At 51.8% G+C, this 15,928-nt stretch overlaps 2 protein-coding genes across 12 annotated transcripts in view; one reads left to right on the forward strand and one right to left on the reverse strand.

Moving 5' to 3' along the window:
- Nucleotide 1: 1 nt before the first annotated feature.
- Nucleotides 2-6,055, forward strand: ISCA2 (iron-sulfur cluster assembly 2). Of its 2 annotated transcripts, none has more exons than XM_028167080.2 (4): nucleotides 2-120; nucleotides 337-439; nucleotides 562-677; nucleotides 1,125-6,055. In XM_028167080.2, the coding sequence occupies exons 1-4, from the start codon at nucleotides 62-64 to the stop codon at nucleotides 1,297-1,299; spliced, it is 453 nt and encodes a 150-aa protein (XP_028022881.2). In that variant the 5' UTR covers nucleotides 2-61; the 3' UTR covers nucleotides 1,300-6,055. The 2 variants fall into 2 exon arrangements, with proteins under 2 accessions (XP_028022881.2, XP_007184518.3); XM_007184456.3 differs by having other exon boundaries at nucleotides 24-120; nucleotides 334-439.
- Nucleotides 6,056-6,057: 2 nt separating this feature from the next.
- LTBP2 (latent transforming growth factor beta binding protein 2) overlaps nucleotides 6,058-15,928 on the reverse strand; it is a 94,617-nt gene continuing 84,746 nt past the window's right edge. For 4 of the 10 annotated variants that reach the window (XM_057542654.1, XM_057542653.1, XM_057542652.1 and 1 more), the window contains 14 exons: nucleotides 15,034-15,156; nucleotides 14,805-14,930; nucleotides 14,294-14,416; nucleotides 13,499-13,630; nucleotides 13,099-13,224; nucleotides 12,370-12,513; nucleotides 11,306-11,497; nucleotides 11,095-11,178; nucleotides 10,260-10,388; nucleotides 9,846-9,983; nucleotides 9,585-9,752; nucleotides 8,909-9,277; nucleotides 7,845-7,994; nucleotides 6,058-7,395 (listed from right to left, as the gene is read on the reverse strand). In XM_057542654.1, the coding sequence (XP_057398637.1) occupies nucleotides 7,250-7,395; nucleotides 7,845-7,994; nucleotides 8,909-9,277; nucleotides 9,585-9,752; nucleotides 9,846-9,983; nucleotides 10,260-10,388; nucleotides 11,095-11,178; nucleotides 11,306-11,497; nucleotides 12,370-12,513; nucleotides 13,099-13,224; nucleotides 13,499-13,630; nucleotides 14,294-14,416; nucleotides 14,805-14,930; nucleotides 15,034-15,156 (2,150 nt within the window). In that variant the 3' untranslated portion in view covers nucleotides 6,058-7,249. Of the gene's footprint in view, nucleotides 7,396-7,844; nucleotides 7,995-8,908; nucleotides 9,278-9,584; nucleotides 9,753-9,845; nucleotides 9,984-10,259; nucleotides 10,389-11,094; nucleotides 11,179-11,305; nucleotides 11,498-12,369; nucleotides 12,514-13,098; nucleotides 13,225-13,498; nucleotides 13,631-14,293; nucleotides 14,417-14,804; nucleotides 14,931-15,033; nucleotides 15,157-15,641; nucleotides 15,643-15,928 lie in introns of all 10 variants that reach the window. The other 6 variants (XM_057542655.1, XM_007184458.3, XM_057542648.1 and 3 more) reach the window with 6 other exon arrangements.

Here is a 15,928-nt window from a genome sequence, read left to right on the forward strand (position 1 = left end):
CCCGAGGCCCAGAAGCAGAAGGGGATTGGGACAATGCGAGGGGCGGTGCTTGTGGAAGAAAATGGCGGCCGTTAGAGGGTTGTGTCTAACCGCTGCGGCTCTGAGAGCAGTCACTCCCTGGTAAGGGGGCAGGTACCAAGCCTAGAAAAGCACCTGGGAAGGGTGTTTGGTTCTGCGCCTCCAGGACTAAGGGGAAGCTAAGGCTCGCGGGGGAGGTGAAGGTTTGGCGTGAGGCTGTCCAGCTGGAGGGACTTCAGGTTTGGCTTGAGGCTGTCCAGCTGGAGGGCGCCAGGTGCCTCTCTGCTCCCAGGCTCACCCTCCCCCCTTGCGCAGCAGGCTCCTCGCGGCCTCCCGCGGACCTCGGGCGCTTCGGGAACTGTCGTCCTCCAGCCCCGAAGCTGGCGAAGGGCAGATCCACCTCACCGACAGCTGCGTCCAGGTAAGAGGCCGGACGCGGGGCAGCGGTGGCGGGCGAGGGCCGGGAGTGGGGGGATCTCCCCGTGGCCCACCTTTCTCTCTCCCCTTGCCTGGCATTCTTGACCCCCCCTTCCTGCATTTCAGAGGCTTCTGGAAATCACCGAAGGGTCAGAATTCCTCAGGCTGGAGGTGGAGGGAGGTGGATGCTCCGGATTCCAATACAGATTTTCACTGGATACAGTTATCAACCCCGACGACAGGCAAGGAGAAAGGGGTGGGTTCCCAGAGAATGTGCAGGAGGGATAAAAGTGTCTTCAGTTTAAGGTGCACTTTTATTCCACATTTAAAACGTTTGCTAAGGATAATTTAACATCACCCTTCTCACACAGTGGGGATACAGTGAAGATTTGTTGTCTTGATTCAAAATAACTAAGTCATAGGAGGAAAACTGGCCCGTCTAGGTGCATAGGGTAGTTGGTAGAGGGTCAGGCTGGACTAGAAAGATTCCAGGCTTAAATCGCTAAACATTTCGTAGTATTCATTCCGTTGAATCTTTTTGCCTCAAAGAAGATCAGCACCTGTTAGGGGTAATAAGGGAAGCTTCCTCTAGTATTTCAGAAAACAGAGGATGTGCATCTCTGGGCTCAGAGGGTGTTATGTTTTTGGTGTGTATGATATTCATTAATGCCTTCCTCCCATCTTTTCAGGGTATTTGAACAGGGTGGGGCAAGAGTGGTGGTTGACTCTGATAGCTTGGCCTTCGTGAAAGGGGCCCATGTGGACTTCAGCCAAGAACTGATCCGAAGCTCATTTCAAGTGTTGAACAATCCTCAAGCACAGCAAGGCTGCTCCTGTGGGTCATCCTTCTCTGTCAAACTTTGATGTGATGACAGGTGACCCAGAGATTACTATCATCGCTACGGATTTGAGGAACCTGGGATTAGAATAATTCTAGAGGTTTCCTTCCAATCATGTCCCTCTCACAATTTGATTTCCCTCAATCCAGGAATGCTGTGTTTCACCACTATTTATTTTCAGAATGTGAAGCTTTTACTCTTGAGTTAATTTCTCCCACACAGTTGTAAGGCCAAGCCTGTAGATGCTAAGACTTAGCATATTACCTAAGATTTAGTAACTTGTTGAAACCAGTATCATCTGTAGAGCCTCCAAGGTTCCAGAATTTGGAATTCTCTGGCCTTCAGAGCTACTTGTACATATGTGTGTAGCTATGTACAAAAGCTTCATTTTAAAGAAAGTCCTTAATTACTTGTGTTGTGGATCAGGGTCACAGATTGGGTAGGTTGAACACTGGTTACTAGGCCAGAGAGGATGAAAAAGGCAAATGAAATGTTATCTTTTTCACCTCATCCTTCCTGAATGTGCTAGTTGACTTACCCTTATTTTCTATGCAGCCCATTCTCTGCTTCCCATTTGTTACAGCAGATACATTTTCCTCTCATATTCATGAATCTGCTAGATTCACAAAACCAATCGCCCATCACCCAGAAAACTTGGACCTAAACCTCACTGATACTTGAATTGTTTGACAAATAGCCTCCATACTCCATATTCACACAGACATTTTAAGCTTCTTTGATCTTTTAGTGACTGAATCTTTTTAGAATATGTTGCTTCACTTACCTTATGGTGTAAAATGTTTCTGGTCTCATTGCATAGCAGGAATTGGTCCCTTTCTTGGCATAGATAATAGATACTTGGGGATTTTTTTTTTTTTTTTTTTTTTTTTTTTAGTTTGGACTACCAGATAAAATGCAGGATGCCCATTTAAATATGAATTTCAGATAAGTAGCAAATAATTTTTAGTATAAGTGTGTCTAAATACTAGAAATTATTTGTTGTTTATCTGAGATTCAAATTTAACTGGGTATCCTGTATATTTGTTAAACTTGGTAATCTTACTTTAGAGTCACTGAAAGAAGAGCTTTTTAGCCACAAATTCCAATGAATTTTAAAGTACTTGTTTGGTATAGCACTTAAATAGGCTAAAGAGCTAGAAATAATCGCGGTTTGTGTGTGACGGAGCTGGGGCAGCCAGAACTGCATGGACAGACAACTAAAACAAGATAAAAACACCACCACCACCACCATGACATGATTAATGAATGCTAATGCTGGGGAAACCACAACCAAGTTGATTCTGTCAGGATTATTGGTTAAACCCATCTTTTCCTGGAGAGCCTAAAAGCTCATGTCAGCAAATCTTGTATTTCTGGACTGGACTGAAACTTTTATAGACTGGATTGGAATTAAGGTCATTCAATAAAGAATTTACCATTAGAAAAATAGAAATACAGAATTTAGAGACAAAATATCTGAGACAGAAACTTCATACTTACATTTTCAATATGGGAAAACCTAGGACTTAGAGAAGACAAACCTATCGTGTGTGCAGTGTGTACAAAGATGAAAGAAGGGGACACTCAGAAACCTAAGCAGTTTTTTTTTTTAGCAGATATGCATGGAAGGGGGCAGAAAGCAGCATACTGTGGAAGTGTCTGTGTGTAACTCTGGTAAGCCATTGAAAGTTGCCGCCAATACCTGGGCCTAATAAGATTTTCAGCTCAGACTAAGTCCTTTCATCCTTCTTAGAAGGAGATTTTGTTAATTTTAGGTGTTAAACCTCTTCTTCCATGATATTTTTGTGGGTTATTTATTTATACGGTGGTCTTAGCACAGGCATAATAGCTTTAGTTGTTCAATAAACAATTAAATTCCAGTGGTCAGTTAGGCAGGAACAGGGTCTCTTTGATTGACCATGTGTAAATACCTCCTATTAACGGAAGAATTGGAATTTTGTGTTTACAAAGGGTGGGTTAGGGAGGAATCACCTTATCACACTGGAAAAGCTTCATAGGGAAACCTGAGGTGGTGACAAGAGGTCCCCATTGGAGGAGGGCAATGTAGAAATTTTAAGAACACAGGGCAGGGGGAGTTGATAGCATCAAGGGGACAGGGCAGTTGGCTTGGAATAATAGTAAGTGGTGGTAAAATAGGTTTAAGATCTTCTGCAGGCTCTTCTGACCAGATGCCCTCTTCCTGGCAGGCCGTAAAAGCCAGCAGACGTTTTCACAAATTTTCCTCACTGTGCAGTTCATTTAGGAAAATGTTGTACTCTTCCAGTATCAGCTGGAAGATTTTTTTTGCCTCCCTATTACTTTGAGGGGAGGTTATCAAGACGCTAATTATTGCAGAATTGGTTTTATTTAACTTCATAAGCTAGTGACTGCCTGGGGCAACATGCCCCACCATTGCCATAGCCAAACATAATTGTGTAAGAACTGAAGGCACAGGAGCCCTCCCTCTGCTTTATGTGTGAATCTTTATGTTGTCGGCTCAAAAGAGGGGGGCTTCTTGGTCAACATCCAGATCTTTCCTTGTTGCGGAATCATACTCTTCAGTTACATGATTGATAGTGACCAGTGGTATATAAACTATAGGTGTCCCACCCACCCTTAGTTTCTTTGGGAATGTTGACCAGTTACAAGGGATTCAGAAGTAAGAGATTAGGAAGGACTACTAAGGTAGGTGTCCAAGAAGATACTCTTCTTTCTCTAACTTTTCTTCTGAGAATTGTGCCCCATTCTTTTGGTCTTTTGTCATAAAGCGTGAGCGGAGGGTCGACATTTGGCAGGAGCATCCTATACAGAGAAGTGGGCAGCACTGACTGTCATGGGGTAGCCCTCCCGTGAACTCTGGCCCTGAACTGACACCCTGCAGTGGGCAGAGCCTAACACTGTCCCTTGCAACATTATCATGGCCTTGCATGTTTGTCTCAAAAGCAGGAAACTCCTCTACTTTTCTAGATATCTTGCATTGATGTTTATGATTGCTCTTTTAAAATCCTTGTTTGCCATTTCTCCACAGAAATGCCGCAGGGCTCTTTAAAGGAAGTTTGCTTTAAGAAGTTTTGAAATAATTATCATCTGGCTTTAATTGTAAAATATAGTCAGATAAGTATATAAAGAGAGGGAGCATTTAAGCAGTCTATGTCCAGCAGCTGTATTTAAAAATATTTTATTTTTGAATAGGTAAGACATATGGTACAAAATTCAAAAAGACACAAAAGGGAATACAGTGAAGTCTCCCAATCCTGTGCCCATCCACTCTGGTGCCCTCCCCATCAACTACCCTTGTTTCTAAGAATTTAGCCCACAGGTACAATTCCGTAGATAAAATGTGAAATAACATATGCACAAGAATGTTCATTACACCATTATTTTTAATAGCAAAAAATAGGAAACAGTGGAAATATCCATTAATAGGGGACTGATTAAATAAATTATGATTTATCCGTTCAATGGAGAAGTATACAGTTATAAAATAGAATGAGACAGCCATTTATGTGCAAGTATGTATTAAGTTAAAAAAGTGCAGAACAGCATGCACAGTGTGCCATTTGTGTTTCTAATACAAGGAAGTATGTGTAATGCGTGAAGTATCTTGGGAAGGGCGAACAGGAAGGTGAGGGTGAGAGGAGGAGCAGTGGGGACAGCATTTAAGAAAGTGCAGTGTCCGAAGGCTATATTGAGGAATGGTGAGTTCTCTGAAATATGGCGTGTGAGGTGGAGTGGCAAGGATGAGGTTAGCAGATATCCAATTCTTTTCCCCCTCTGTTTTAGACAAATAGCAATAGCAGCGTAGGCTTCACTTTGTTGTATAACCTTCCTTTTTCCCTTAATCTATTTTGGAAATCTTACCCAGGCATTTAGAGACACTTTTTTTTTTTTATTAGGGCTCCATAGCAATTAATTGCTTCTAACCTTTTGCTATTACAAATAATGCTATAATAAATAACCTCTTACATATGTCAGTTTACATTTGGTGAGAATATATCTGAAGGTTAAATTCCAAGAAGTGGAACTACTGATTTGAAGAGTACGTGCTTTTATAATTTTGAAAGACATTGCCGTATTATCCTCTTCAGAAGTTTTGTCAATATATACTCCTGTCAGCTATGTACGTGAGTACCTCTTTCCCCAGGTGCTTGCCAACTAGGAGTTTTAACAAACTTAAATCTTTGCCAATCTGACAGTTTAAAAAAGTGTCTCAGTGTAGTTTTAACTTGTATTTCTTTTTATTATGAATGAAGGTCAGAATATTTTCATATGTTTAAGAACTATATATTTTTGTCTGCTGAGAACATCTCAACTAGTATAGTGACCTAGAACAAATTATTTAAGCTTTGTAAGTCCAAGTTCCTCATCTGTAAATTGGGAGTAAAAATAGTAAGTAGGATTGTTGGATGATTAAATGAAATTTGTGTACAGCATTCAACACAGGCCTGGCACATAGCAAGCATTCAATAAGTTATTTTGTGATGGCTGACAGAGCAGCAGGTAGGACAGGACAGATTAAGAAAAGAGCATTCATCTCCATGTCTTCAGGCGCTCAGAGCCTTGTTCATTTACATTGCCATTCATCAGAGAAATGCAAAGTCAGAGCTTTCTTTGTCTTGGAAGAGGAAAGAACCTTTTCCTATTGGATATTGGAACCCAATCATAGGCTGTCGGCAGAGCTGGTGAGGGGGTAGCACAGCCTCATCTCTAACATTTAGACTCAGCCAAGAAATTTGGTTTATAAATTTGGTTTAATATGAAATAAAAACAAAAACAGAAGAGCCCAGATGTACATTTCTTTATTCCACCGTGGTTTTAAACTCCCAGCTAGCCAAGGTTGGAGTGAGTCTCTACTTGTAAACTCAGTGGGATGCCAGCCAGCCGTTTTATGAAGGGCAAGAGGACAGAGGCCTCTGAGTAGAGAGAAGAAACAACATAGGAAATCTCGCTTCCCCTAAACAAGATTACACTGTATTTCATAAGCTAGAAAATAGACCTCTTTATTTTTAGCACATCAAACTGGTGTCCACAAAAGGAGAGCCCAGGAGAGATTTGCTTCCTGTAAGAAGCAGTATGTATTTAACAGAGGTCTTCGGAGGTGGGCACCCTGCTTTGTGGCAGCCCCTGCTGTGGTGTACAGGAGCTATTGCTGGGTAGATTCTGAATGTTTATTTACCTGAAGCTACTGAATATTTTCTTTAGACTTGTATAAAGCCCTGACTCCCCCTTTTTTTTATCAACTCCCCATATTTTTTTACATTGCCTTTTTGCTGCTTTCTCAGGCTCCTTGCTCCCTTTCATCTGTGTCTCTTACTAGCAATATAGTATCAGTCTTGCTTCTCTGAGATGAGGGGATCTTCTGCCCTTCCCCGGGGCCACAGAACTGGCAACAGGGTGGAGATGTGGCACAACTGGCCCAGACCAGATTGGCTGAGTGGTGGTGATGGTTCTTGGGAGGAGGCATTGGAGTCACTCCCCAAACTCCCCCCAATCCTTTTCGGCTTGATAGATTCTGAAGGACCATCCCAGGGCAGATGTAGCCTCTGATCCAGGTGTGGAATCATCAGGATGATACGTGGATCATGGCTGGAAAAGGGTGTGTGCAGTGTGAGGCCGAAGGACCTTGCATGTTTGCACAGCTTGAGGGGCTGGTTCAGGGCCATCCTTTGGTAAGCATCCCATAGCAAGGCCAGGACAGATGGCAGACTGGGCCTCACGGCCAGTGGTTGAAGCATTAAAGCATTTGGTGGTGTTTGAGCCAAGCAAGGGCATGGCGGTGTGGAGTTGGTGACAGAAGCTCACAGCCAGAGCTGAAGCTGGGGGAGATGAAAAGCAGGTGAGGCTGGCTGGGAGCTGGCTGCAGGGCCTGCTGCCCGGTGTCTTCATGTCGTCTCCCCAACTAGGAAAGCTTCCTCAAGGCCCCGCCTGTGGCCAGGGCCCATTTCCAGGTAACTGCCTGCACTGACCCCTCGCTGCTACTCCTTGGCGGTGCAGCGTGGGGGGCCTGCCTCGGCAACATAACCTGGGGGGCAGTGGCAGCGGTAGGAGCCCTCCGTGTTCTCGCAGTGACCATGGACACAGAGTGCTGCAGGCCCGTTCAAGTCATCACATTCATTCACATCTAAGAGGAGGAGAGGGAAGAGAGAGCTGTAGGGAGCCCACATGCCTCCGGCCTGCCGCCTCTGTCCCTCAGGCCACTAAACCCTGACCCCTGCCCTGCAGTGGAATCCTAGATGTGGCGGCCGGAGGATAAAGTCACTGCCCAAAAGGAAGCAACTCACGGACACAAAGCCGGTGATAGTGAGCCCATACTGTGACCATGCTGTCTTGTCCCTGCCTTTCTTCTCTCTGGGAACCTCCATGGAAAGGGCTTTCTAAACACAGCGTAGACCTTTGGAGCTCTCACCGCTCGGCCTGGATCCCGGCAGGCCTGCTAGGGGGCAGCAGTGGATCTCCCAGCTAGGCTCAGTCCTGTACCCTCAGCGAGCAGTGGGCCAGTCTGACTTTTCCAGATGGAGCCAGCAGGGCCGTCCTGCTTCCTGGGCGTTGCCTCTGTGATTCCAAACCTACCCACACAGGCCATGTTGGCCATGTCCAGCTGGAAGCCCTCGAAGCAGTCACAGGTGTAGCCCTCCTGCACGCGCACGCAGCGGCCATTCTCACAGCCGTTCAGGATGCCGCACTCCTCTGCCTGAAGCCCTTCAAAGCCGGCCTGGTGCTCTGGTAGGAGGGAGTCAGAGAGAGAAGGGGTCTAAGGCCTTGTACTCCACCCCGGGGCCCTCGCCCTCCGCTCAGAGGGTTTCCCCTAATGAACTCCTGGGGTCGGGGTGGGGAGGATCATAACACTCTCACAGAAAGATGCTGAGACAAAAAGCAATACTCTTAAAAATAAGTACGTGTCCTTTTAGATGGGGAGACATGCTTACTTTAAATGAGGGCTCTGGGGAGGTTGGGACTCACTGCTTTCACAACGCCAGGGCTCCTGAGCGCTTGGGTGTCCCTGTACAGTTTTGATTTTGTTGTGGTTGGCGGCAGGGTATTTTGTTAAAATCTTTACATAGTTTTTTTGGGGCGGACACGATTGGTAGCAAAAGGGAATTACCCTCACTCACCACAAAGCAAAACTCCTCCAAGATCTGCCTAACCCTCTTCTTTCTCTAAGCAACCCCCGCTCCCCTGGAAAAGACCCTGTCCCTAATCTCAGTGCAGTTTTGATCAGTCTGATGCAGTGGCTGTCCCCGTGGCAGGTACCGCGTCCACTGCACAGATGCCAGGCCCGACTTCCTCATTAGAATCCAAGTCCTGAGTGCTGGGGTCATTGCCACTTACAAACTGGGTCACCACAGTGGACCTTTAAAGTGATTAGAAATCCTTGATTCCCATTTCAGGTCACGAGTGTGAACCTGTAGAGCAGGGTATCCTGCGTACTGTAAGCGGCGTGGCGGGACTTGCTGCTGTCCCCCTCTTCAACCCCCGCAGGCAGCTTTTGAGGTTAGGATGATGCCCTGTACCTCTGTGTGTCCCCTGTGCTAGTCCGTCAGAGGGAGGTGTTAGTGTGTGACCCGGGCGTTTGGAGTTTTCCCTTGAGTGACCCGTGAGGGGCCTTGGTGGTCTTTTCCCTTCCCTGTCCTCACCCTGCTGACAGTGATGAGCACATGGAGGAGATGGAAGTGAAACAGCTTCAGAGCCCACCTCTTCCCCATTTTTGCAGCAACACAGACCTGGATGGCTGGCCACGTAGTGGGGCTGGAGTTCTGAGGGCTGCAGGGGAGGCTCAAGGACCGGTGTGCGGTCCCCTGGGCGGCTGGCTATGTTGGGGAAGAGCGGCTCGGGGATGGTGTCCTCGGGGCCTAGGTAGTTGTAGAAGGGGACCCCGTCTGGGCCATAGAGGCTGTAGTGCAGGTCCTCGGGCCCCGGGCCATACTCATAGCCGGGCCGGAAGTGGACCCCGGCCTCCCGCTCCGCTTCAATGCGGGCCACGTTGCACAGCTGCGCGTAGACCTCTGTCAGGGAGGAGGGAGAAAGGAAGCTGGGCCTGGCTCCTGGTAGCTGAAGCCTGGAGTGCTGTTTCCCCAGCACACGCTCACCACCCCATGGAGAAAGGGAGCGTGCTGGGACTGCCGTCCTCTCCCCCGCCACTCCCTGCCCCGCTCTGTCCCCAAACAACAGGGACGGAAGACAGGGCCTTGACTTGCCCTACTCCGTTCTAAATCCACCCTTCCAAGGTGAGGACATCCCCTACCCTGGGGCCCAGCCCAGCTCTGCAGGTGTCCCCGCTTCCCTTCTTCAGGCACAGGCCGCCCTTCTCACCAGAGCTCCTGGGGGGGCACAGAGCACACTGCTGGCTCCAGGCCTCGCCGTCCTGGCAGCAGCACTCAGTGTAGGTGGTGTGGCGCCCGTGCAGGGGATGGCTGCACACGTAATTGGTGACTTTTTTCCAGCAGATGTCCGTGTGGATGTCATGGTCAGGCAGGTCCTCTGGTGGCACAGGGCACGGAGGCATGTGAGACCCCCCAGCCCAGGTCCGCTCCCCCTGCTGCCCCACCGCCCCATGCCCCCCCCCCCACTGACCCACACCGCTGGTGCTGTTCACGCAACGCTGCTGGCTGAGGTCCAGGGTGAGGGGCGGGCTGCAGAAGCAGTGGAAAGAGCCTTCTGTGTTCATACACCCACCATTCTCACAGGCCATGTCCTGGCACTCGTCGTGATCTGGGAGGCAGGGAGATGGGAGGAAGTTCGGGGGCAGTGCCAACGTGGCCTGCCCACAGGCCACCTTCAGGGAAGGGGGTTTTCTTGTAACTGCGTCCCCTCCTCACCCCCTTCCCAGGGATGCCTTTCCAGTAGGTTCCCTCACCTCAGACCTGCCCGCTGTGGCGGGTGTCTTCCCCGGGAAGTGGAACTCCCAGCAAGAGTTGGGCTGGCTGGCAGGGGTGGGTGAGCGTTCAGCTCTGGGCCCGTGGGGGGGGGGGGTGGCAGGTGTCTCACCCTCACACTTCCTGCGGGCAGCGTCGTAGTGGTAGCCAGGATCGCACAGGCAGATGTAGCCAGGCACCGTGTTGAGGCACCGGCCGTTCTGGCAGAGACCGGGCCCAAACATCACACACTCGTCGGCATCTGTGGGAGGGCAGAGCTGAGGCGAGGGGAAGGCGAGAAGCAGGATGGGGCAGTTCTTAGGACTAGGGGTTCCAAAGCCGGACTGGCTGGGGTCGAATCCTGGCCTTGCCACTTGCCAGGTGGGTGACTTCGGGCAAATTGCTTAAGTTCTCCTTGCCTCAGTTTCCTACCTAGAAAATATGGATACCACTACTTAACCTCTTAGAGTTATTATGAGGATTAAAAGGTTAATACACATAAGGTGCTTAAAACGGTGCTCGGCACGTAGCAAGCATTCAAGGGGAACTACTTCCGTTTCTGTTATTTCCTTTTGCAGTTTCAGGTGTGAGCCCACACCTGAACCACCCTTTCTGAGTGTGAGTTCCCCAAAGTTTCGGGCTTCGTAAGTGGGGCCAGGGAGACCAGCAGCTGCCTCCGGCCTGTGTCCCTGTGCCCTGTGACTGGGTTAGTCAAGGCATCATAGTTTGTTCCTTGGAGGGTTCAGCCTCGAGTGAGCAGAGAAACCGAAGTGGGGTTGTATAGACACTCCAGGAGGAGCTCAGGTCAGAACTTCCAGCTAAATATCTGTAGCCCTGGGACAGGAACGTTGGAAGCGCCCTGAGAGGCAGGGACTGCATGCAGAGCTTCCCTGGGGGCTTCCTGGAGGACCAGGCCGGGCCTAGTCAGGTGAGTGGCGTTTGGGAAGGAGGGTCTGTAGGGAGGTTACCTGTGTATGTGGTCTGTCCAAACATCCAGGCTCCTTCCACAGGGATGTAGCCTTTCCCACTAGGGCAGATCTCGCTGAATTCGACTGTGCAGGGAGGCATCCAAGCTCAGAGGGAGAAGGGTTCTGCCACCCCCCCTTCCTCTCCCCCCTTCTTTCAGTGTCACCCTGCAGAGCTGCCCCTGAGAGGATTTGGGACCCTTGGGGGCCTTACCTGAGTCCTCGGCTGGGCACAGCTCACAGGCGTCTCCCCAGCCGGTGCCCTGGGTGCAGCAGCACTCGGCCTGCGTGGTGTTCCGGCCCAGAAGGCTGGCGCAGGGCGGCTGGCCCTTTTGCCCAGAGTAGCACCCCATGCGGATGGGGCCTGGGGGCTGTTCCCCTGGCGGGGCCTCAGGGATCCTCTGACCTATTTGCGATAGAAGCCCCTTATTATTGTCTGTTCATGGCCCCCTGGGGCACCCTAGCCTTTGAATTTATCTTAAAAGTTAACCATTTATATAGCGCTTTACAGCATGCGAAATGCTTCCATCGTCTCGCCTGATGCTCTTCACACCCTTACGGAGAGGTTACCCTCAGCCCTCTGTCGTAGAAGAGGCAGCCGAGGCTTCGAGAAGCTAGGTGACTTGCCACAGCCGCCTAGTGGCTTAGCAGAGAGTTGACCCCCGTTCCTCTGGTGCCAAACCCCCGCTCCTTCCAGCGTACCATCCTGCCTCCCTCCACTGCAGTGGGGCGCCCCCAGTCCCTGGCATACCGTATGGGCAGCCCTGTCTGCCCATTCCTCTGCTTCACACTGTACCCCTGCCCCTCCCTCCCACCCTCCCTTGTCCTGAGTCCTGCTTGCTTTTCCCAAGTCAGAGAAGTCCAGCTGAGCCCTAGTCCAGCCGGGGCTGAGAGGCTGAACCCAGCAGCAGCTCTCGGTGGAGTGGGACGGGGAGAGTCGAGCTTAGCTCAGCTTCAGAGTCTCCCTCGGCCAAGAGCTCCTCGGGGTTGGATCGAGGGTCCCTCCAAGGCTCAATCTGAGATCCCTGGGGCCCCCCTAAGTTGGCACTATAGCTTCTTGAGCCTCCTGTAGGGTCATCACAACCCTGCAGCCTCCTGGAAGTTCCCTGGCCTGGAGCAGACTCGGCACCCCACTCTCAGACTCCCCACCCCTCGGCGCTCCATCCCTGCGCTGCAGCCCGGCCCGGCCCAGGTCCCTCTCAAGAGCTGGAGCAGTGGAAGCGCTCTGTGAGCCATGGAGTGGTGGTGCGCAGCGACGGGGTGGGGTCCGGGGCTCACCTCCAGCCACCCGCGGCCGGCAGCGCCCCTCCTGAGCGTCGTACTCCTCCAGGTCGCTGGCGCAGAGGCACAGGAAGGAGCCCTCCACGTTCTCGCAGAGTGCCGCCCCGCACACCGCCAGCATGAGCTCGCACTCATTCACGTCTGCCAGGCAGGAGGACGGGCTCGTGGGCGGAGGAGAGGCAGCGCAGGCCCCCGCCCCGGCCTCAAGCCCAGCGGGCAGATCCCTGTCTCATCACCCCCAAAGAAACAGGCTAGGCCTTGGGGCAAGAGTGGAAGTGGGTATGAGTTAGCAGGAAGGAGGAACAGATGAGCAGAGGGCATGGGAAGGAAGAGGAAGAAGGAGAAGGGTGGCAGAAAAGAGTCCGTAAATGGACAAAGAGGAAGGGTTCCTCCCTCTGCACGGTCCCCAAATGTGCCTCTTGAGACCTTAGGGTCTCTGCGGAAAGGTGGTGACTTCACTAGTGTGCTTGCTTCCCCTGCTGGTTGAAGGTGGCCTCGCTTCCTTGACCAACCTGGCCAAGGTGCCCCTGTAGGGTGGAGCTGAAATCTCCCTCCCTTGCCACTCTATGAGGACCCCTTATGGAGCCGTGTTAGACCCTGAACATTTCAGGAGGAGGGCCGTAGGACCCCTCTATGCAGGGCAGCCAAGATCTGTGGAGATGGGATCAAGGGCCCAAGGGCCTTCCCCTCCCTGGCTCAGAGCTGGCTAGCCCACAGGCTTCTCACCAACGCAGTCCCAGCCGGAGGGCGAGGTCTCGAAGCCCTGGTCACAGAGGCAGCGGAAGGAGCCGTCGGTGTTGTCGCAGAAGCCGTGGCTCCCACACATGGTGTCGTTGGCACACTCGTCTATGTCTGTGGGACAGTGGAGGCTACAGTGAAGGGTGTGCTCTCTATTCGCTGGGAATTCTTATTTATTTGGTCTATTAACACCAAGATTTCTGAAAGCTAACTTCTGAAAACAGGAAAGGAAAACTCTAACACTGATATTCCTCTTCAATTTTTGTGTAAGCACTGCTGTTTGGAAAATACACAAACTTCAAACAGCTGCAAAAAATAGTTTCTAGCTGGATACATGAAAAATAGGTGTCCTCAGGCTTCTCACCCTGGACACCCCCTCCCGACTCACCAGCGCAGTCTCCAGTCGGGGCCACGTGATAGCCGGGCTGGCAGCCCGGGACACAGCGGTAGGAGCCGGGGCTGTTCTCACACCTCCAGGCCCCACACGCCGAGTCTCCGAAGTCCTCACACTCATCAGTGTCTGTCCCCAGAGTCATGAGAGGGGACAGAAGTGGCCGGGTCACTACTCTGGCTCCACCTCTCTGGCATTAAAAGGTCATGCCCCACAACCTCTGGGGTCCTTGATCTGTTCCAAACTACTGTGCTCATGTCAACCCCCAAACATCAAGTTCAGGATCATTTCCCCTGACCCGCAGGGCGGAGCGTCTAGGAGGTGAGCGCTCTGCTATCTAGGAGAGCGCTGAGCTCTCAGCCTCTGTGACACTCCTGTCCCCCACACCCTGCTCTCTACAGCAGAGCACTTTCTACTTCTCTTTATAGAAAACCTTCCCCAAAGTGTATTATGGGGAGTCGTCTTTATATCTGTCTCCCTTGGTCAATTTCAAGATTGTCCATAACTGTCTATTTGTTCCAGCAGAAGACACTGAACCCAGGTGGTGTTTAATAAATATCTGTTGCATCAGTTTGGCTTTAAAAACTAGATTGTGTGCTCTGCTAGCACAAGGACATCCTGAGACAGTCCCTGAGTCAGCAGAGGCTCAATAAATGCATTGGATGATTAATCTGTGGAAAGTTCTCTGCTTCCCGGAAGCTGGGGTTCCAGGTCCCAGGGAGCTGAGGAGCAGGCAGAGTGGAGGGGACAGACGTGGGGAGGAGCCCCGTTCGCTCCCCCCAGAGACCTTACCCACACACTCCCCGCTCTCTGGGGAGGGCTGGAAGCCAGTCTTGCACAGACAGTTGAAGGAGCCCTCAGTGTTGACACATTGCCCCCCGAGACACCGGTCAGTGACTGCACACTCGTCCACATCTAGAATAGAGACATCCGTCAGCAGGACCAGCCATGGGTCCCCAGGGCCCTGTGCAGCTTCCTCTGGGCCCTGAGGAGCCCATAGGAGGGCCAGGGAGTGGCTCGAAGTAGGAAAGTGCTGGAAGGTCCGAGGGAGAGTCCAGAGCTGGAAGCCAGAGGCCCGACTGGGGGGCGGAGCCCTGGAACTGGGGCTGTGTCAAGGGGAGAGAGGGTGAGGGCACCTGCCATAGACACCATGGAGAGGCCCTGGAGGAAGACTGAGTCCCTCCTGACACCTGGCTCCCATCTCATCACTCAGCCTCCTATCTTCCCATCCTGGGTGGGACCGTGAGCATTTTATTTCAGTACTCTAGATAGCCTCTAGCGCCCCCTGCTGCTGGCTCCTCACCCTGGCAGCTGGCGCCCCCCTCTGCGCTGGCAAAGCCGGGGGCGCAGAGACAGAAAAAGGACCCGTGGCTGTTGAGACACTCGCCGCGCGGTGCGCAGTACTCCTCTCCCACGCACTCGTCCACGTCTGCAGGGAGAAGATGGGCTGTGCTGTGTCCCGGGGTTGCTCCCGCCTCCCCGCGCACTGTGCCCCCGTCCCCGTCCCCGGCGGGGAGACCGGAGCCACTCACCCTCACACGCGGTGCCATTGGCCAGCTGGAAGCCCGGGGGACAGAGGCACTGGTAGGAGCCAGCCGTGTTCTTGCACTCGCCTCCCAGGCAGCTGCTCTGGGGGTCTTCACACTCATCCACATCTGCAGGGTCACACAGGGAGGGGGGCAGCTGATGGCAGCACCTCCCAAGGGCAGGAGCCAACGGGCAGGTCTCCAGAGGACCTGGCACCTGCCTGAGGAGACTGGACCCATAGGGGCATCGTTCCCTTGTGAAGCAGCACAGCTGGGAGAAGCTGGCAAGGGAGACTTTGGGGAGCAGGACGACTGCAGCTCCCTCCTTCTGTCCCAGCTCCCCCTGCCTCTGGCAGCTCACACAGTGCCCACCTTGGGGACACTTGGCCTCTCCCAGCAACCCTGGCCTAGGGTGGCCGAACCCCACTGCCCTCATCATGGCTGAGATTTCACTGAGAAACAGTGGGAAGGCAAATGAGAAATAAGCCGAGGAAGCAGATACAGAGAACCTGAGAAGATAACAGAAACTAGATTATTTAAATTGGCTTACAGATTGCCTGGTACAGGCTAAGGTTTTTCAGAATATGGTCCCAGCACCCACCCTTACAAGGAACCCTTGAGGACCTTGTTAGATGACAGATCCCAAGGGCCCCCAACAGAGGTGGATTTAGTAGGTCTGGGGCAAGGCCCCGGGAAGCTGCCTGTTGAACAAACTCCCCCAGCGATTCTGACACGCGCTGAAGCTTGTGATCCAGTGGCTCAGTGGTCCCCTAGACCCAGATCTGCAGTTGCCTTTCCGACTACTGTTGGGCGAGGGGCAAGAATAGGTGTCCCCATCTGGCCCACCGTCTGAGGTGAGCGCCCTTCTCTAAGGGTGATGGGTTAGTCTCCCGCTCCCCGT

The sequence above is a fragment of the Balaenoptera acutorostrata genome, chromosome 3, assembly GCF_949987535.1.
Source record: "Balaenoptera acutorostrata chromosome 3, mBalAcu1.1, whole genome shotgun sequence".
NCBI lineage: Eukaryota > Metazoa > Chordata > Mammalia > Artiodactyla > Balaenopteridae > Balaenoptera > Balaenoptera acutorostrata.